Source organism: Eucalyptus grandis, chromosome 2 (assembly GCF_016545825.1).
Source record: "Eucalyptus grandis isolate ANBG69807.140 chromosome 2, ASM1654582v1, whole genome shotgun sequence".
NCBI classification, from domain to species: Eukaryota; Viridiplantae; Streptophyta; class Magnoliopsida; order Myrtales; family Myrtaceae; genus Eucalyptus; species Eucalyptus grandis.
This window is the reverse complement of record NC_052613.1, coordinates 9,711,485-9,734,238: the sequence shown is the minus strand read 5'-3', so window position 1 is coordinate 9,734,238 and position 22,754 is coordinate 9,711,485. Positions and strand designations below refer to the sequence as shown.

General features: G+C 38.8%; 2 protein-coding genes across 2 annotated transcripts in view; both read left to right on the top strand.

The window, feature by feature from the left end:
- LOC108957345 (LEAF RUST 10 DISEASE-RESISTANCE LOCUS RECEPTOR-LIKE PROTEIN KINASE-like 2.8) overlaps positions 1–1,719 on the top strand; it is an 8,880-nt gene extending 7,161 nt beyond the window's left edge. The window contains exons 3-4 of the mRNA XM_039306751.1: positions 934–1,287; positions 1,429–1,719. Of these exons, the coding sequence (XP_039162685.1) occupies positions 934–1,287; positions 1,429–1,719 (645 nt within the window). The remainder of the gene's footprint in view (positions 1–933; positions 1,288–1,428) is intronic.
- Positions 1,407–4,798, top strand: LOC104434443 (PR5-like receptor kinase). Its single transcript, XM_039306227.1, is given in 4 exon segments — positions 1,407–1,705; positions 3,340–3,372; positions 3,546–4,238; positions 4,241–4,798. Coding segments are annotated over 2 exon segments (1,068 nt in total). The 5' UTR covers positions 1,407–1,705; positions 3,340–3,372; positions 3,546–3,589; the 3' UTR covers positions 4,660–4,798.
- Positions 4,799–22,754: the final 17,956 nt, after the last annotated feature.

The window sequence follows — 22,754 nt, the reverse complement described above, 5'->3', positions numbered from 1 at the left end:
CAAAGGGAAGATGCGGGTATAGCTGGACGAAGGCAAGAATTCAATTATTTTTGCCTTGATGGAGCCTATTCAACGATCTGCTACGTCAACGAAAATTGGCTTTCTCTTTGTTTGATTATTTCTCCAAACCCTCAATTTGCGTTCCATTTCCTCTTGCGGGTGCACTTCCTCTTTCGAGCACCCGCATTCCCGTCTCTTCGTGACCCACCATGTCTCTTTCTAGAACAAAGCGTTGAGGTCGCCTGGATTGTGGACACATCGCGGTGCAAAAAATTTTCGATGGGAAGATGCGGATATGATTGGAAGTAGGCAGGGATTCAATTATTTTTGCCTAGATGGAGCTTATTAGGATATTTAAATATTAAATTGTGTCTTGATCTAATAATTTAAGTTTTTAAAATAGTGAATGGTGGTCTAATAAAAATCTTACATGCCATCAGAGTTGGATGTCTTGAATTCAAATATTTTCCAATCCTATTTGCATATTTAGTACTAGGTAAAAAAAAAAAAGAATAAGCGTGATGGAGAGTATAATAAAATTACCCTCCTTGTTTTGCTCCATCTCCATCCCGAAGGATCCTACCATATTCGTTTAGTAATTAAAAATTTTGGAACCAGTCTCCACGAAGTTCCCCAGAACCTACTAGTGGCCTGCGATGCAGACCGCCCGGCATTAAAAAAATTTTTCTTTGATTTTTTGTATGTTCAGATTGAGAATGAGTCAAAAAGAAAATTTTTCAGTCAACGGAAAATGGCCTCTCTTTCTTGGATTATTTATTTCTCCAGACCTTCAATTTGCGTTCCACTTCCCCTTTTTCTAGCACCCGCATTCCCATTTCTTCGTGAATCACCATGTCTCTTTCTTGGGTTCCTTCTCCATCTTCTGCTCGTATTCTCCACTTTTTGTTCCCACTGTTCTTGATCTTGATCAAGAGTCCTCCTTCCCTGGGCGTGGATTATTACTCGAGCTGCAACGGCACGTTCAGCTGTGGGGACGTTGGAGGCATTGGCTATCCCTTCTGGGGTGGCAACAGAGCGAGCTTTTGCGGGTATCCCGAGTTGGAGCTCAAGTGCGAGAACGGAGGCAACACGACCATCGTGATACAGGGAGTGAAGTACCGAGTTCTGGAGGTGTATCCCAATTCTACTCAGGTACTGAGAATCGCGAGGGATGACTATATGCAGGGAATCTGTCCCACGAATTTCCTTAACACGACTCTCGACCCGTCGATGTTCCAAATCGCCGAGGGCTACACCAACGTCACTTTCCTCTACGGTTGCCAATCGGTTTCCCCAACTTTCTTGGGCCAATTCTCGTGCCCTTTTAAGGGGTTCCGTACACGGAGGGCTATGTGTTTTCAGGGTCGAGTGTTGACAGTGGAGCGTGCTTCAAGAGCGTGGTAGTCCCGGTTTCTTCATAATTCTCAGAGTGACTTGGGAGATAGCTCTTCTTCATATTCTCAGAGTGACTTGGGAAATAGCTCGTCCAGTTTAAGCGACCTGCTGCAGCATGGTTTTGAGGTTCAGCTGAAGGTGGATAGTGAAGCATGTGTTGAGTGCACTCAATCGAACGGAGTTTGTGGTTACAATACCACTGCCAATCGGACCACTTGCTCTTGTCCTGACCAGTCCTTTGCTTCCAAAACTTGTGGTTCATCAACATCTGCTGAGACCCCAGAGGCAACAACTGCTACGTCTACACAAGGTGGTTTATCTTAACTTTTCCTTATCACTCATTTTACTTTGCTGAGCAATTTGGGAGTGACGAAATGGGATGGAAAGCGAAGGGTAGAGGAAAATATGGGGGAAAATTAATAAGTCATTGTTTGGCAGAAAGAAAACGACAAGAGAATAACGCGGAGATAAAGGATTTAATTGGATCCCACAAGAAACAATCTCAAATGAGGCCACTTTCGTCGCCTAATATGTGGTTTTCAGTTAGCTGAAGTTGTTCAATGAGAGGAATTGCTGCGCATGCTCTTTCCTTTGCTTGTTAATTAGGAAACGACCCGCTCATGCCCCTAAAGCTTGACAATCTCATTTTGCTGGGCATATCCTTCGCTGCAATGGAGTGTGGTCATCCTCGCTATGACAGACATGATCATGTTACTATTTAGACTCTTAAAACCTTATCATCCTATTTTCTGTTTTGATCATTTGGTTGATATTTGCGACCATGAGCTCCGATGGTTTGAATACATTGAATGAAGATGCTCCACGTTTACTGTGAAATTTTGCAAATGTTGGGCTAAAATTACTCATTTCCTTCTTGAGATTTTACTATGATCACAACCAAATGAAAAAAGGAAGAAGAAAAACTACCTTTCTGAAAGTGTTGCTAAAATCTGATCATTTGTGTGGTTGAAATATCTTTATAAAATTGCCAGATGTGAACCGTACAGATAATTAAATCTTGACATTATCAATGAACTTTTTTCTCATTATGATAGCACATATAAGTACTCTTTCTATCCCTCCCCCTTGCAGTTGTATCTATTAGATTTCTTTGTCGAATACTAAAAATGTTTTTCCTGTTTTTCAGTTAATGTTTCATTTCTACGTGCTGAGGATAATGTCCTTCAGCTTTTCCAAATGCTTCTCCTTAGACTCGATTAGTGCTGCGAACAAAACTTCCCTTCTCTTGGGTTCCAAGATATCTTATTGGAACCTCATAGATTGTGACTTTGCAAAGCTGGAGGAAATGAAAGAGCAGTAAAGGAACTGTTGATGTTTCTATCTTTCTGCGATAGTTTGCTAGTGGTGTTCATGATACAAGAAGCTCCAAAATTTGTGCCTGAACATGAGCTGCCCAATAAATTTAATTATGGAACGACTTCTAGTCAAGCCTAGAGGTCTGCTTAGAAGCTAAAGAGTTGAGACATGTCTAGAACATACAGCCCATTCCATTAGTGACGCAGAAAGTTTTATTTGTCTCTGCCTCTGGTACCACATTGTCGATCACATTTCAGAGTGTTTGCTACGTTTATACCAGCAAGAAAATGTATCCTTTGCTGCCTTCCTGTGCATCCCCTGATAGCACTAGAATTCAGGATTATAGCTAATGTCTATACTTGTTAGTCAATCAGCCACAGATCCATTTGCATGTATTTCCAATTTCTTCTAGTATGATGTCACTGTTTGATCCATGTTCAAGAGGAGGATAGAGCCAAACTGGTGAATTCGTAATTTTCTTCACTCAATGGTGGTATTTTTGGTTTCTTGAAATTGAATGAACTATAACCTCATGATATGCCCTCATCTTTATCTCTTAAGACACTTTGAAATCACCTGTTTGCAATTCGTTGACACATTTTTCACTTTTGATGACTATTGTCTCAGGAAAACGAAACGTTGGACTGAAAATCGGAATAGGTAATTATATCCAGATTTTCTCTTCCACTTCTCTACATTTTTCTCTGCAATTCGTTCTGACTTTTTGATAATAACTTGCATAGCTGCTCAATGGAATCAATATTTCTAATTCTTAGAAGCCTCAATAATGTGATGAAGTGAGATTGCTGTAAGAAAATATTCTGCTGTTTTAGGAATAGCTGCATCCGGAGCTGGAATTGGGATCGCCCTTATTTTAATGCTTTCCTGCATGAAGAAACCAATGATAAGAAAAATTGCAGACTTCATAAAGCAGTGGAGTGAACATTTTGATGATGAAGTGAAAATTGAGGGACTCGTCTCTTCGAGAAGATACACCTACAAAGACATCAAGAAGATGACCAACTCTTTTGAAGAAAAGTTAGGTGAGGGAGGCTATGGCTGCGTGTACAAAGGCAAGCTTTCAGATGGTCAACTTGTGGCGGTGAAGCTTCTAAAGAAGCTGAAAGGCGATGCGGAAGAGTTTTTCAATGAAGTTGCAAGCATAAGCAGGACTTCTCATGTCAATGTGGTCAGCCTCCTAGGGTTTTGTTTTAAAGGAAGCAAAAGAGCTTTGGTTTATGAGTTCATGCCCAATGGATCACTCGAAAAATTCATATTCAACAGAAATAATGGTTTGGAGGTAGATCAACAATTGAGTTGGGATACATTGTACCGGATTTCGCTTGGCATTGCTCACGGGCTAGAGTACTTGCATAAAGGTTGTAACACGAGGATCTTGCACTTTGACATAAAGCCTCACAACATTCTCCTCGACGGAAACTATTGCCCTAAGATTTCCGACTTTGGTCTTGCCAAAATTTGCCCAAGAGAAGAGAGCATCGTTTCAATGCTAGGTGCCCGGGGCACCATGGATACATTGCTCCGGAGTTGATATTAAGGAACATTGGAGGGGTTTCTCACAAATCAGATGTCTATAGCTATGGCATGATGGTTTTGGAGACGGTAGGCAAGAGGAGAAATATTGAAGTCATGGTAGATCGTTCCAGTGAAATATACTTCCCTCATTGGATCCACCAACGCCTAGAGCTCCAAGAAGATCTTGGACTGTGTGGGGTCATGAATGAGGAGGACAAAGGAATCGCGAAGAAGATGATTGTAATAGGTTTATGGTGCATTCAGATTGATCCAAGAGCTCGACCATCTATGAGCCAAGTTGTGAAAATGCTAGAAGGAAGTGTTGAGGTGTTGCAAATTCCTCCTAGACCAATCTGGTCATCTCCCCCAAGATCGCTCGCAGCTTGTCTAGCTGAAAGTTCGTCCCTGTAGAATTGTGATGACTCGAGTTGGGTTTAATTCGATATCAAGTAGACGAGACGGACAATTTTTTTATACAGTATTAAAAGAAGCAATTGTAAACGGATTAATAATTATTGTGATCAAATGTGTAGGTTGAATTTCTATGGTATGATGCACGGACAAAAGTGAAATGTGCATTATTTCATAATATCAGTAGTGTTCGTCATTCATCCAAATAGAATTTAGACTGTGCAAAATCGATTACATGTTGAACAATTTTTATTGAATAACCTCCATTCGTGCGAGTCCAATTCACATGAATTCTTGAATTGAGTAAGCCTAATCCATATATCAAGTATAATGAGAGATATGTTAGAAGATCTTACTATGGACTACGCTAGAGAACCAGTTAAGCAACAAATGTTAGCCTTGCAAAAGCGCCGACTTCCTTCGTGATTAATTAAGGGTGATAAGTGTCTTAGCAATTCCTTGTTGTTGGAGAAAACTTCCTTATTTGTTTTGAAGCTGACAAAACGTTTTCATCAGTCTAGTCTAAAAACTTGTATACTCTTTTGTCAAAGTCTGAAGACCACCAGACCGCCAGACTCAAGATTTAAAGTCTACCATTATTGATAGTTTCTAGATTGACGAAGAAGACTTATCCAGAATCGAGTATTTCTTTAAGGATTTGATTCAAGCGGCTAAAGAAGTTCTCACGGTTGAAGATAGCATCTCAAGATCTATTATTCGTTTTGAAATTAATTCAAGTAATTTGGATCCATTGATTGACGAAGTATACTTGGAAGGTTCTACTTATGAAAACCTAGATCCTGATTGTATGGATGAGTAGGATTGGTGGGCTATCATCACATTTCTTAAGTAGCTCGAGATCTCCCTAATTGATTCTGTCCAACGGGTAGATTGGAAGAACTCTTTTGGAAGGTGCCAACGGATATGAAGGCATGTAGGAGTATAAGGAAGACACTCTAGTTATTCGAGGGTGTGCACGATAGATAAATTCCAAAGTCTGAAGCTTCTTGTTCTTTGCTGATTCAATTGTTGAGCGTAAATTTGTACTCAAAAAAGAATTTAGATACTTGTGAGGCCTTGAGGAAGTGTAGCAGAGTTTCTACACTGTTAAATCAATGACATGATACTGTAACGACTCTTTTGATTCATAGTGAAATCCAGCCGGTGGGCTGTCAGTGCGGGAGAGTGGATGTAGGCTTGGATTAAGCCGAACCACTATAAACCTTGTGTTCTTATTCTCTTCCATGAACTCTTTTATTTTGTTCGTAACTCTATTTAATTGTTAGAGTCTGATTTCCTTTGCAAAATCTACTGTTAATCAGACTTAGGTTAGAAGTAAAGTTTTACACTATATTTTACAAAATTTGTTTTCACACCTATTCACCCCCCTCTATGTGCTCGTACTAGCACTTTCACTTGTCATTTATGCTCAATTAATACTCGATAACTATACATGTTCCTAAATATATTCCTCATATATATATATATATATTTGTGGAATTCTCCCAGATTTCTTTTTCTAGGAGACTAATGTAATAAACAAAGCTCCAAGTCCAAGAAATTTCTAAGGTTCTACTCTTATCTTGATCTTTTGAAGTGTACTTAAGGAATATCGGAATAATACGTGGCTTCCTAGCACTCGCAATGCGGCCAAAACGAAAGTCATTCTAAACGGTGCAAGAATCACGTAACTAAATCATGGTTATAGACACCCCAATTATTCGATATTATCTTTTCCAAAGAGCGAAATCTTCAAAAAGGTTGGAATTCATGAAATTTAAGAAAATTGAGCATTCGTGATATTGGTATATTAGGTTGATTCCACATACCTCTCAAACTTACACATATATCTTATTTGATAGTGCATATTCTTGATTGATTATATTTGTTGTTATGTTTATCTCATTACCATAAGTGGTCATCTTGTAAAGCTTGTAAATAGGCTCACATACTCTCTATTATTACACATTAAAATTTACAAAGATTCTTTAATTCTTATCTTCTACATTATTCTTAACTTGATATCAGAGCCTCCTTTATCGAGTCAACTCTAATGCATTGGGTGCACTTCAAACTCACCTGGTGCATCCCATGACGTGTAACCAAATAAATCCATCCCGCCGCCCAATGGTGTTCACCCAAAGTGCACTTCGCACCTACTGCATCCCATGACCCGTAGCAAAATAAATCCATCATTGTCGCTCAACAGTGTTCATTTGAGTGTGTCATTCTGGTTTGAGAAAGCGGCATGGTGGTTTTGTTATGGAATTTTTCTTTTTCATGGAGGTATTATTTAACACTGCATAGTAACTTTCACTTAATAAAGTCCTGCGTATATAGCTTACTATAGCCACGCTAGTCATATGGGCTGCGTTTATTCGGTTATTGTTTCGACAGTAAAGTCGATGCTAAATGATGCATAAATTGAAATTTTGGCACACTGTTTGAATTATTTTTCAAACTCAAGTTGATTTGTTTCAATACACCTATGTTTGAGGGATGTTAGCAATATTAGTATATTTACTTGATTATGCATATTTCTTAGGATTATGCATATGTCTTCTTGATAGTGCATATCTTTGATTGTCTATCTTATTATGGTAGATAGTCATCTTGTAAAACCTACAAATAGACATACGTATTCTTTATTATTACACATTAAAATATTTAAAAATTCCTCAATTCTTATCTTCCGCGTTAATATTCTTAACTTTGAGATTTATTTTATTCTATTTTGGACCGACAAGTAAATGATTGTAAATGTAATGGAACCGGAATGTAGGCACTTAAAATTAAACGTTGCGAGAAGAGAAATGTAGAGGGGCAGGAAGTTTAAAGTGCTGAAAGAGTAAATATGCAGGAAACTTAATGATGAAGGTAAATAGGCAAGAATAAGCGTTCTGTGAATGATTATGGGAAACTATACAAGGGTTATAACGTGGGTTTTCATATTTCACTAATACTGGTAATTTACAAATAGTTATGAATTTTGAATCTATAAAGTACCAAAAAATTAGGTCTTTCGAAACTTTCTTTCATGGTAATACCCGTTTAATTACTTTTAAAAAAGAGAGAAAAAAATATGTGATACTTATAACTATGGCAACTAGATCCAACATATAAATAAAAAATTAAAGAAAAGGAGGAAAATGAATAAAATTGGGATTCACCACTTTAATTTTTTATCGGATGATATAATGGCAAATTTGTCTCTTTAATGAAAATATGGTAGATTTAGCCCCGGGGAGGATGTAGGCCCACTATAAATAAGAGACAAAAATAGTAATGGTCCAATGAAAGGGCTAACTTCGCTATGGAAGTCCACGATCATTGTGACATCCTGAATTTAGGTTCTAATTTCGATTGGATAAGTTGGGTTTTTCATCGATGTGACTATAGTGCTTTTTGTTTTAGATGGCTACTCATGAGATAACTAGATTATTAGGTAAAGTCATTAAGAGATTTTAATGCAATAGACTTGAGGATTCGACCATAAATCGGCTACTCAACTGTGCTCATCTATAGAGATCATTTTGGCATAGTAAGATTGATTAGAAATCAAAGATAGGTTAGTTCGATTGAGATCTGTGGTTAAACGTGGGTGATCTCACTAAATTGCAAAATTCTCGTCGATTGACACTAGATTGATTTTTCTATTGTTTTGGTACCCTGTGTTCGTATTTGGCACCTTCGAGATTTTCATGACCACCGAGAGTCGCCAATGTGTTGAAGAGATTCGTTGTGGCTCGAAGAAAATCGACCATGAGTCATTTGCACTAAAAATTTCTGAAAGCTACCCGGTAGGTTAGGTCACGCTAAAATTGCACCCGATTTTAGAAATTGAAAGTTCTATCATGTCACATGTCATTTTAGGAATGTTGACTTATATTTCGAGGATTTTTCGGCGAGTTCGGGATTTTTACGGAAAATCGATTCGGATGATTCGAAAAACGAACAGAAATTCAGATCGGCCAAATGGAAGAGATTTTTGGCCTTCGACATGAGTTACTTGGCGAAAGAAAGTTGTGTGGGCTTTTTCTTCATCCAAATTTGATCTCAATCGAAGAAGTTTGGTCATAAAATTGGATTCTGAAAAAAAAAATGAATTAGAATTAGGAATTGAAGGAAATGGACATTTTTGTTGCCCGAGACTTGTTGTTTGGGGGAAAGTTGGTGCAAGAAAGCAAGTGAGAATCAAGTGACTTTAGCATGGGGATTTTTGGGGACCAAATTGGACTAAACAAGAGCAAATGAGACCACCGGGGATTTTTGGGGACCAAATTGGACTAAACAAGAGCAAATGGGACCACCGCCCGCAGCAGCGCAGCTGGCTTGGGGCTCTCTCCCCCTCACAAAGGGGAGGAGTTCGAATTCCAGATTCGTCGTTAGGGATTTTTACCTAGAGTATTGTGGTAGTGGAGTGCAGTTAGTCGCTCCCTAGGGTTTCTTTCAGCTGTTGGCTTATGGGGTTCCTTGGTCACAAAAAAAAAAAAAGAGCAAGTGGGACCAGGATTTTTGAGTTTTAGGATTTCCTTTTCTTTCCCCCACTTGGCCGCAGATTCCCTTACCTCTCTCTCTCTCTCTTTCTCTCTCGTTCATGTGAATCCCTCCCCCCACTGACGTTCCCTCCTTCTCTCTACCGTGTCTCACTTCTCCTCCCTCTTATTTGACTTTTCTTGATTCTATCTTATCCTCTCATCCCTTTCCCTGCTTGACCGACGCGCCCCCATCCCTTTTTTCATTTTTTTTTCTCTCACTCGTTACCTTGCAATTTCCCTTTTTGTTTGTTTCGATTCTGTGGAAGAACCCTACAGCTTCGACGACGCCACCAACCTGCCCTTTTCTGCCCGCGGATCCTCCATGCCAGCATCCCCTCCACTGAATTTTTGTTGGCTGATTGCAGCAACCAGTTCCCATCGACCGTCCTTGGTCGTGCCACCAACAACCCGACCAACAAAGTTCAGCTGTGCAACATCAAATCCAGCAGCCCCGTGAGGCTTGGTGGGCCAATTTTCAGGCCCGATCCGTTCTGGAAGGCCATTGCCACTTCGGAGAAGATCAAGCTATGTTGCGTTCCCGTTGATTTGAACCGAGCGGTTCGTTAAACAAGTGAGTTTAACTCACTAATCCTCGCTTAGTAGGTTAATGGCGTTTAAGAGTTGATTAGTTTATGTTAAACATGGATTATGTGGTTAGCTAGATTAGATTAGTGAATTTAATTAATTATTGATACATGTTAGGTGGATAGTTAGTGCAATTAGAGCCTAAACAAACTCTAGTATTTAACTAGAGTGATTCGGTAATTTTTCGGGCCCGTCTCGGCTTCCAATTAGGTTTTACGGGCCTAAGTTTTAATTATTGGCATTTAATAATTATTTTCCATAATTAATTAATTAATTAATTTTTGGAAATTAGACCAGGATAGCTGGTGATTGGAATTTTATGCTGATTGTGATGATGTGATCTATTTGTACTGATTTGATGTGAATTGTGATTTTAGGATATATTCCTAAATTTATTTATTTTCATTATTTAATTGGAAAATGATTGGGCGTCGGTTTATAACGCCAAAAATATTTTTGTGAACCGTATGAAATTGTGGGATTTATGAAAAGGAAATTATTATATTTTGGTTAAGGCCAATCGGGTACCCATACACGGCTATTTTATTGGGTATGATAAAAATTGAGAAATTGTTGGAGAACAAACGTCGGCTCGATGACTCGGTATGTCATCTCGGAGAAAGACGTATATTACGTCGGCTCGATGACTCGGTATGTCATCTCGGAGAAAGACATATATTATGTCGGCTCGATGACTCGGTATATCATCTCGGAAAAAGACATTATATTATATTGGCTCGATGACTCGGTATGTCATATCGGAGAAAGAATAGTATATTATATCAACTCGATGACTTGATATGTCATCTTGGAGAAGGAGTAGTATATTAGTTATTAGCCTTGAGGCTAGCTACTATCTATTTTTTAGCTTAGAGTAAGCTGTCCACAAGGTGGTTGGACTGTATAGATAGTATTAATTGAAATGATTGGGGAATGGTCTGTTTGACATGTAATCGACTAGGTCGATTGATCGATGAGTCAATTTGAGTAAATGATTGGATTGGTTGATGTGACTCGATGAGATTATGAATTGTGTTGTATTGCAGGGAGGAACTGAGGCAAAGGTAAGACCTCCGACTCGTGTTGTGCTTAAATAGCCCTCAGGACGTATTTTCTTTCTAGTCGGGTCTTGGGGGATTGAACTTGCTGAAACATTGTCTCATTGGTTATTGTATAACCATTTTCAAGTTCTTAGATGATGTTGGTGGAGGACCCGAAGCCTTGGAGTTTGGGAATATGGAGACCAAAGAATCGGCGAACATGTCCAACTAGAGGGTCATAGGACAGTTCCCCTTTCGTTAAGCCGATATTTTTGTAAACAGCCTGGCATAGTCTATAAACTTGTATGTTTATAAAAAAACTTGTTTTGGTTTGAAAAATTGAGGCCCTACTTTTCTATCATATCTTGTTGTTGTTTGGGGATTTATTAATTGCTTCCACATGCGTATTAAAATGAATGGGTCAGTGATGCATCTTTGGACGTCGCTATTTAATCGACCAAAGAGGGATGGACACTTGCCGGGAGGATCGGGGCGTGACAATCATTTTCAAAGTCTTCAATCAATTGCAAGCATGGATTGGTGTAAATTGCTCTAACAGAGAATGGTATAATGAATTCAAGAAAATAACCAAATCATTTTAATTTTGACTGTCCTAATAGAGATTGGTGCAAATCGCTCTTCGAACCTTGATAGAAGTTTCAATCGTTCATAGTGGCTTTTGTAAGGTCTTTGTGTATGGAGTTATTATTGCAGCGTACATTTAGGGCTTGTTTGGTAACGATTCTGTTCCCAAGAACAATTTCTAAGTATTTTAAGCCGTTTAATAACTATCCAAAATTTCTGATTTTGAAATAGAATTGCGTTTCGTACCATCCTCATTGATTCTGTTTCAAATCAATTTATTTTAATTTTTAAATATTTTTATACTTTTTTATTTTTCGTTTTTTCGTTTTTTTTTTCTTTTCATTTTTTCCTATTCTTCTTCTTCTCCTTCAACAAGTGGCCGGTTGCCGGACTGGCGATCGGCTAGACGAGGGCCAGCGACCTTACTGCCCCCTCTTGTGGCTAATGGGCAGTGGGCAGCATCCTGCGGCGGTGGTTGATAGTGATGGTCGGCGGTCATGTGGCGGTTGTGGAATGATCGGTTGTGCGGCTGTCATGCAACAATCGTGTGGCAGTTGTGCGGCGGTCGTGCGACGATTGAGGCACTGCTGGATATATTACTCCAGAGTTGATCATAAGGAACATTGAAGGGGTTTCTCATAAATCAAATGTCTATAGCTATGGCATGATGGTTTTGGAGATGGTCGGTAGAAGGAAAAACATCAAAGTCACGGTAGATCGTACTAGTGAAGTATACTTTCCCCATTCGGTCCACCAACGTCTAGTGCTTCAAGAAGATCTTGGGCTGCACGGGATCATGAATGAGGAGGAAGAAGGAATCGCAAAGAATATGATTGTAGTAGGCTTATGGTGCATTCAAATCGATCCAAGAGCTCGACCTTGTATGACTCAAGTTGTGGAGATGCTAAAAGGAAGTGTTGAGGCCTTGCAAATTCCTCCAAAACGATCCTTGTCATCATCCTCAAGAGTGCTGGAGGCTTGTCCATGTGAAAGTTCTTCTTTGCAAGAGAGTAATGACTCAAGTTGTCGTTATTCGATTTCACTTATAGTAGACTAACATAGTTTGTAATAGAGTATATAAAAACACTGAAAAAAGGCTGTCAACATTTTAATTAATGACTATTGAGCTTTTCATGAACTTGTGATCAAATGTCTAGATTAAATTCCTATGAGTATGATGGAAAAGCAAAGAAGTGAAAAGTGCATTATTTCATATTATCAATATAGTTTGCCATTTATCCAAATAGGAATTATATCGTGCAAAATAGCTGACATGTTGAACATATTTTATTGAATGACCTCCATTATGAACTCTTGAATTGGATGCGCCTAATTCATTTAACAAGTATAGTTGAGAGATTTGTCATTTTGTTTAAAGATTTTATCATGGATTGTTCTAAAGAATTAGTTAGGCAACAAATGTTAAGAGTTGTCAATGCACCGACTTCCTTCCTGATGAAGTGTCATCAATGTGTTAGCAATTCCTTGTTATCTTAATCAGTGATCTTAAGGCCAAGCAAGGTAGTCTCCTTTTCGTGTTGATGTTAAACTGAACCCTTTTTGGTCGAGCCTGGTCGTCTCCTTTCCATTCCGATGTTAGAACGCACTCGATGATATGGGAAGATGCAATATCAGCTTGTAGGAAGTTTTGAATCAAGGGTTTGATGTTCAGTGTGGTGACCAAGCCGAGTGGTCGGCGTGCACTTTTTCTGGCGGTTCTTGTGGCAGCAACTTCTCTCCTTCAACATCTAGTGTCACATGTTATTGCATGGCAACCCTACGCTCGTACCTGCAGTGACCCCGCACGTTCTTTCAGTAGCATTCCCGGGTGAGCTTTCTCAACTTTATTAGGCAGGTTCTTGTTTCTATAGGCGCATCAGATTCTATTATCAACCATGTAGAATATGCACAAAATCACTAAACCTTGAGCTTTTGTGAAGTCAGTTTCTATTAGTGCCTCAAAGATCATATGGTCGGTAGACCCCGAGAATTTGTACGGAGAAAACTCAATTTGATTGAATGTGATCCACTTGTTTCTTTTGCTAGAAATTCGATGGTGCCATACTTGTTTTGTCTTCCTCCAACTAAGAATGTCATGTGACAAGGATGACTTTTTCATGACTTTTCTTTTTGGTGGTGCAAAGCAAGAGAAAATCTCAAGTTATTTATTGCTTGGGGATGAATTTTTCATGAGAGATATTAGAATATTTAAATAATAAATCACGCATTCATTGAATAGCTTAAACTTTAAGAATAGCTAATAATGATCACACAAAATCTCATATGATATCGGAGTTATTGCTCTTAAGTTCAAATTTTTCCAAGTCTTATTTTGTCTCCACAATTAAATTTCCACGATTAGTACTAGGCAAAAGACAAGATTAAGCGTGAGGGAGAGTGTTAGAATATTTAAATAATAGACCATGCCTTCATCTAATAATTAAAACTTTTAGAATAGTTGGCAATTATTTCACAAAATCTCACAAGAGAGACTCATTTTCACTGACTAGTCATGAAGATTTGTATAATGGGAGGTTTGTTCCTAATTGTAATTTAGAGGTCCCTTTTACTAGGAGTTTCATGGTTTGATCTTTAGGATTTTGTGGAGCAAATTTTTCGCAAATATTCTTCATTGGTTGTTTGAATAATGCACGCATCAGTCCACATTCTGCCTCACTTGGTATTTGCTTCGAAGTTGAAGAACTAGCACTTGACAGTGATGGGAGTTTGGACCAAAACCAACTCCATTTGATGCTTCCGCAAATGCTTTCCACATTCTCTCTTGCCTCTTTCTCCTATCCTCTACGATCCTCTGCCTCCTTCCGATCCAAATGAATCACCAAAAGTTCGTCTTCAACAGAAGTAATGCTTTGGACATACATCAACAATTGAGTTGGGACACATTGTACTTGATTTTGGTCGGCATTGCTCATGGGCTAGAGTACTTACATAGAGGCTACTGAATGAGGAACTTGCACTTTGACATAAAGCCCCACTACATTCTTCTGGTCCAAAACTATTGTCCCAAAATTTCTGACTTTGGTCTTCCCAAAATATGCCCTAGACAAAAGAGCATCATGTCAATGCTAGGTGCTCAGGGCACCCCCGGATACATTGCTCTAGAGCTGATCATGAGGGACATTGGCAGGGTTTCTTACAAATTGAATGTCTATAGCTACGTTATGATGGTTCTCGAGATGGTTGGCAGGAGGAAAAATTTCAAGTCACAATAGATCATACTAGCCAAATATACTCCCTTCATTGGGCACACCAATATTTGGAGCTCTAAGAAGAGCTTGGGCTACATGGGATCATGAATGAGAAGGATGAAAGAATAGCGAAGAAGATGATTGTAATAGGCTTATGGTACATTCAGAACTATTCGAGAGCTCGACCATCTATGACCTAAGTTGCAAAGATGCTAAAAGGAAGTGTTGAAGCCTCACAAATTCCTCCTATACCATCCTTGTCATCTCCCTCAAGATCGCTCGCTACTTGTCCGAGTGATTGTTTGTATCTGTAAAACAATAGTGACTTGAGTTGGGTAAATCCAACATCAAGTATACGGGATTGACATAGTTTGTAATAATAGTATATAAAAGAAGATGTACCAAAAAAAAAGTGAAAAGGACATTATTTCATATTATAAATTGAGTTTGTCATTTGTCCAAATATGATATAATTTATCATTTCTCATAAAATTTTAAATCGAATAGGCCTAATCCATTTATAAGCATAATAGAGAGATATGTCATTTCATATAATTCTTATTATAGACTACACTAGAGAATTACTCAAGCAACAAATGTTACAATTGTAAACGCACTAACTTCCTCCATGCTTAAGTGTGATCAATTCATCTTCTTGCGCCAAACTTAGACAAGTTTGAAGCTCAATTTAGGCCGACAGAACTCGGCCTAATCTTGATTTCTCTCGATCACACGGCCCTATCCATTTTCAACCATACCCCACTCCCCCAGCTCTCTCTCCTTCAAAATAGCAAGGAATGGTGATAGGTGAGGCTTGTCCCGACCTACCTCTCGATAGGGAGGAAAGTAGGCTTAGGAGTATTGCTTAAAGGATGGGCCTTTGGCCCATGATTTAAATGTGGGCTCTCTCAAACCCATACTTCACATGACGTCGAGTGTTCAAATTGATGGTATAAGAATTCTTTTAAAAAAATGAGTCGCCACTAGTTTATTAGGGTCAGCTAGAAAGCAAGTGAAGTGTGGGAGCACTCTTCACTTCCTACATAACCAAATGAAAGGTCAGGGACTTGATTATGCTAATTAGTGCTCTTTTTGCATCTAATTTTGTTCATTTCAAAAAAATATTTTCATCAGGCCGTTCGGATTGATTTTATACTTATTCATTAACATGTGAGGTGATTATACGAGTGTACAATCATTAACATAATAATCAATAAGCCAGGAGCGCATAAAAAATAAATTGCATGGATAGCAAGGACCTAACAGTAAGGAATAAGATAAATGCCAATCCTAACTAAACTCAAGGTAAACTAAAATCAATGTATTGATATTGGGCAACCAAAGGCAATTGTCCTTAAGGACAATCGAAACTCTAAAGTAAAGCCTTAAGGGTATGTTCAATTTTTTAGCGCAAATTTAGAGTCAAAAGGCTTCAGAATTTTTAAATTTTTTAATTTTTTTTTTATTAATTTTTTTTTTAGAAATCTTCACAAATTTTGTTGTTCTCCAAATTTTCTGAATTTTAAAGATTTTTCTGAATTTTTTGAATGTTTTTGAAAATTTATTATTTGTTTAAAAATAATTTTCAGAAATTTTGAATTTTCTAAAAATTTGGAATTAGCCCATTTTATGATTTTTAGTATTTTTTCTTATTATTGTTTAATACTCTTTTTCTTTTCCTTTTAAATTTAATTTTTTTTTAATCTTTTAATCTTTAATATTATTATATTCATGAAATTGGTTTTGATCGGGTTTACCCGATTTGACCTGCTAACCCGATCCTTTGACTTGAATCCAAACTACTCAAATAAAACCTCATTCTTTAATACATTTTTTTATATTCCATTTTTTCCTTTTTTCTTTTTTTTTCTTATTTTTCTGGTCTTCTTCCTCTTTGTGCGGCTCCTTTTCTTTCTCAACGGCTTCCCCTGCACCGAAGCCACACTACCGCCCAGACGAGCCCTCGCGGGCGTTCGAACCATTGCTAGATCACCACCCAATGTCGGTCCTCTGGCCTGACTATCACCCACCATTGTCGGCCACTAGTTGGCCGGAGGTCATAACCATTGTCGGAATACTTCCAATGAAAGATTTTCAAGCCCTAAAATTTCGTATGACCAAAACTCTAATGATTCAAGTACTAACACCGTACGGCCAAAAAAAAAAGTACTAACACTAGCATGAGCAAACGACACAATGGTATGGACTTCAATTTCAACAAAGTAGACACCACAGAAATGGACCTCATAAAAACCATTTCTGAATCTCACTTTGACATTTCATCAAACAGATAGAATGCATTAGCTAGAGGGAGGACCTAGGCTCATTTGGGATTCGCGTTTAGGCAAAGATTGGTCATACTAGATAGGATTAACACTTGAGACTAAATTAGGGACGAATCATCAGCATTTAGCACCAATAACCTTAAAATCATAAATCTCGGCCAAAACAAATCACATGAACCCAGACCTCAATTAGACATTCTAGCGAACACCTGGTGCACACTACTGAACGAGGGACTTCGGACTTGCTACGGACTCAATCGTGGACCAAAAATCCTAACGACGCATGCTAAGACACAAGGCAGCTTTAATGGAAGACCGAAGGTACCGAAGTTTGCGCGAACTGGTCCACCACGAGCTCCAGCCCAACGCCCCCGAAAAACAGGGCATGAGGATTCGGAAAGGATCTCCCTGGTTCGGATGCAGCACTACGAGGGACAGCGAGCACCGAACGGACCTTAGGCGAAGGTGAAACACTCTTTCGAGCTTGCTTTCTCTTTCTCTCGAGCTCACCTTCTCTCGGTTGTTCTCTCTCGGTTCTAACCAGCAGAAAAACAGAGCTCCTCCTCTCTCGCTGCCTTCTCTCCCTTTATCTCCCTCTTGGTCTTTTCTCTCTCCTCCAGGGCGACGCCAGCTAGCCTCGTACCACACGACATTCCCTACGTTGGCGTCGCGCGCAACGCTCGTCGCCAACGTCCTTGCCGTCCTTGCTTCACATACAGCCGTCGTCCTTCCCCGTCTGTCGTCGAGCCAGCGGCCAGAGAGAGGATAAAGAAGAGAAAGAGGCTGGGCCGTCGGAGAAGAAACTGGGCCACGTGGATTAGGTGGGAGGAAGAAAAGAACAAAAGAAGAGTGGGCCGGGCTGGGAAGGAAGAGGGGCTGGGCCAGCCCACTCGGGGAGAAAAGAAGAAGAAGAAGAAGTGCGTTGGGCTGGCCTCGTGGAAAGAAGAAATGGAAGGAAGAGAAGAGAGGGCCGGGTAGGCCTATCCCTGGCCCGGCCCTTTTCGAATTTATTTTACAATAATAATTTTTTTAAAGAATTTTTTTAAAATTTTTTCAAAGATTTTGAATAGCTAATACTAGTAATGTAAATGTTCCTAATGTCCATATGCAATGCAATTTAATGGAAATTATTTTTCCATTGGTTAAAAATTAATAATCCATAATTTTTGACGCAATTAAGTCTTAAGTTGAAAGGCAAAATTTAAGTGTTAACATGGCTAACTTGAAATAAGGGTAATTTTTTTTTAAAAAAAAAAAAAAAAAGAGGGTAAGTCGAGCTAGAATAGGAAAGGAATCACCTTATAAAAGTAAATGACTCGGGAGTTGTTTGTTTGAATTTGGAGAGAGAGAAGTCTCACAGTTCACAAATAGTAAGGCAAAATGGGAGCAAGCCTTAATTTCTTTGTGGGAGAGAGAGATCATGGGAAAAGAAGGGGACTCAATCGATAGCAGAGTCGCTCCTAGTTTTGGACGTTCCTAAACCCTGTTCCCATCCTCCATCTTGCTTAGCGCGATGAGCAATTCTACCTCTATACTTCCACAATTCAAATTATTTTGTAGTGTGAGTGCACCAACGCTTTCTTGCCATTATGTCAGTATATACATGCCTCGATTTTATCTATAGTTCTTGAATCGAATACTTGATCCTGAGGACAAAGGAACTCTGTAAAACCTAGTGGAAACATCTTGTAATTCTTCATCGGATAACTAATTGGGCATCCTTTTTGCTTTAGGTCATAAATGTTTAAATGATATTTCCGTGTGCGTACAATCCTGTTTTGATGTGACCAATAGAGGAAGGACATAATTTCGTAGTGATATTTGCTTGGAATCGCTCGTTTGTCACCTTGATTTGATCATGCATATGTGCTTTGGGTAATCCAATTAGTGTCGGTGTAGCGCCGTTCTAGTTTCACCAAGGCATGAATTAGAGATGTTGCAAGGCCCATAAGTGGGCTGAACGCTCACTGTCCCGATCGCTCTTCGATCTTAACAGCAAGCGTTATTTAGCCCACTCACGCCTCTCCGAGCCAGTCCTTGCTGCCATTACTTATTCATTTTAGCCTCGCATAGCACATAGTCATGCATATGGGGGTCCGCTTTTATCAGATTTTAGCACTGATAATATGAAATGTTGATGGTTTATCCGATATTTGACTCATGACTCGAACATTCAGGTTTGAGTCGAATCGGGGCATGGTAGGCTTCCTTATCCTTAGATACATTCATATCCATTTGGATTACCCTTTTTTCTCAGTACATATAAAATAGAGACCTTGATAAGTGTCAATTCTGTTAATATCATTTTCCCCTTAGGATATCTTCATTTTTTCATTGTATTTTTTGCTTTAAGATTTAGCATTTTTAATCTTTAAATAATACCATTACAGAATAGGGGGAGCGGCGGCTAGTGGCGGGCGTCACTTCTCATTTATTATTCAAATATATTTCTAGACTAAAAATTTGCTCTAGATATAAAAAAAATAAAATTGCATTATTGAACGGATTTATGTTTTAAATCTATTTTTAAGAGTTAAAATAATAAAAAAAATAGAGAAAAAGGATGATTATCATACGCGTCTTCAAGCAGCGGAACACCGAATTTGGTGATGCACATGGGGATGTCTTCCTAAAACGTTACCAAAATATGCAGGGGCGTTTGAAAAATGTTCCGTCCGACTGGAAAAAAAAATTGTTCCTACTTGCGGAGGTTTCTCTAAGTGAATGGAGTTAATGAATTTACGAGGAGACAGGGAGCGAGGGATTTTCATTTTTTTTTGGATGAGGGATTGGTTTGACCGATCTAAGTATTGATAAAGGACTATTCTTGCATATGCTACGCCGGTGCCTTGCAAGTAACATAAACATGGGATGAATGGACGCCACAAGCGCCCGTTTGTAGCACTACGCTGCATTTCGATAGCAACCTAATCATTCCCTGGAGATCAGAGATGCGGAGCCCGTCCTCTTTTACACGGTACAACTTGGTTGAATTGGCATGAAAAATCAAGCATTAAGTTGAAAATGGGGAAACCAAGTACACGAGTTTCGTCCTCGATGACCAATACCATTCGTCCTCAATGACCAACAACGAGTAAGCCGACCTTGACTACAATATCCGTTCGTCCGTTCGTCTATGGTAACCGATACCATTTGTGACGAGATCCAGTTGATCTTATTTCTAAAGGCAGATAAGAAGGAAAAAAAATTAGCCTTATTTATTTCACGAAAAAATTAGCCTTATTTATTTTTTAAAAGTTTTCCCATGTACACATAGGATTATCGAACATAGCATGCAACAAAATACAAGTTCAAACTAATATATTCATGAGGGGAAAATTATTCAAAAAGTCGAATACCGAAACCTGTCAAGTTTCTTAATTAAGTTCTAAACATTTTCACGTTTTGACAATTGAATCTATTTGATTAATTCTGGTTGGAAATTACTAATATAGATTCTAGTCGCTCTATGTGATATAGTCAATACTGACGTGGATATTTTTTAATAATATTTTAACATTTATTTACTTCTTTCCTTTGTCCTTTTGTTTCTTTCTTTCTCTTCTCCATCTTCATTGTTTTCTTACTATGGCTAGTGAAGGTCATCGACCCTCGTCGGCTGCAAATGAGGACCGAGGTCAGTCGCCTGTGGCTGCAATGGCCTTGCCTAGGTCCAAGTGGGGCCAATTGAGGGTCATCACACTTGCTCGCACCCAAGAAGGGGTTCGCTATGAGTGGCTGGTAAGGGCCTAGTTATGTAAGAAAACACCAAAGAAGGAAAAGAGAAAGAAAATAAAAAAAAATTAAAAAATTAAAAATTAAAAATATCATAAAAGATTTTCTACAATGTTGATTGTGTTACATAGGATAACTAACATCTATATTAGCAATTTCGGCCAATTGGTGATTATCATCATCTTCACCAAGTTAGTCTATATGACTCTTATTGGATGATGCACGGCACGAGGCCTCCATGCCTTAGAATGGTAGATATCAGCCCGAACATCAGTAGCTACCCTTTGAGGATTTCTAGCAAACAAGAGTCCTATTGTGGCAATCCGAATTTCGAGATTACCTGCAAAGAGATATACCTTGTCTTGACTTTCTCAGACAAGGGATTCAATATCAAGGATATCTTCTATGTGCACGACTCATTCCTCCTGTTTAATGCCCCGTGTACCCGGAATCTTGTGATGCTCCTCAGTGAAATATCAGCCTCGAAAGATGGCCTTTCAATCTCAGTTCCACTAATGCCAATTTCTTTTTCTACTATAATTGCGTCCTTGCAACCAACAAGTTTTTACATAATGAGCTATGCTAGCAATTGCACCCACCATTCTTTTGCCCTTTCTTCCAAGGAAGCATTGCAGGAAATGGATTACTATTTTGCCGTCAGCTCCTGCTACTTTGCAGTTAGTATACCTGTTTACGTAAATGACAATTTCCCTAGCCTTGATGTCTATGGATTACAGTGAGATTAAGAAGGGGTTCCTATTGAATTGGACTGCAATCAATGCAGCAGGTGTGAGGGAAGTGAGGGACGGTGTGGATTCGACAACACTAATTTTGTTTGCCTTTGCCAAGATGCTCCTCATCCTCAAAGCTGCAATAATGGTAAATGCTTGAGGGATTAAGTTTTTTGCTTTTACTTCTTGACTAAGATTTTATATCAACTGATTTGCTTGATCTTTCATTTCTGCATGTGGAGGGAAGGTGTAAATTAGAACTTCACCTCAACCTTCTCCGCCTTGACTGTTTGATCTTGAGGTTGCTATCTGCATCCCACAAGATCCAATTGTTTTAATGTATTGAGTGAAGATGTACCAAATTCATGGTAAAATTTGCATATCTCAAACTAAAGCTACTTGATTTTCTTTGTGGAATTTTGTTGTGAACGCAACCAAACAGAAAAAAAGCTTCCACCTCCACTAGTGATGCTCAAATCTGACCAGGCGTGCAGTTGAAATATAAAATGTTGAGACATATAAAATCGTTCTTTTAGGTGGATCCAAGCATGAGCACATGTTTCCATTCGAGATATATGCACGGTCTATCGCACTGTAGGAAGCACTCTTTTACTAGTTTCATCCCAACTTCGTTCGGGATTTATTTGATAAGCATTTGTGTCCTAGCAGGGAAATGTGGCATTATGGGGACAAAAGCCATAGTAGCTAATCCGTTAAATTGTGTTTTCTTTGTCTATTTTCTATAAAGATTCACAACTTAGAAGCCTCGATAAAGTGATGAAGTGAGATTGCTGTTTCAAAATATTCTATGTTTTTTTAGGAATAGCAGCATCAGGAGCTAGAATTGGGATTGCCCTTATTTTAATGCTTTTCTTCAGGAAGAAACCAATGATTAGATGAATTATGGCTTTGATCTAGCAAAGGAGTGAACATTTCGACGGCCTCCTTATCCACAGTTGAGAAACCTATTTTGGCGGGTAGATTTCGGGTGAAATTTGTATAGAATCTAGAATCGCTCTCCTTATCCACAGTTGGATATTGAAGAGAGAGGAGAGGGGTAGGGGGAGGTTAAAAGTGGTGAATTGAAATTTTCGGATAAAAGTTGGTGCAGCTTAAAAATTGAAGTTTTTGTAGCGAATGGGGGGACATTCAATTTGAAGTCATGATGTTCGTCTCATTTTGAAAAAAAAATCACACCCTTGTCTCCGGGATTTCCAAACACTTATAAATAGAGACTCTAGAGACCACTCAAATGGGGGAACGACCAACAAACACAAGCGCTCAAAGAATTTTCATAGCGAAGCTCTCTCACCCCTCATCATCTCTCTCAGCGCGTCTATCGAAGCTCCGGTGCATCCCATCTATTCAGCCGTGTGCTAGAGATTCT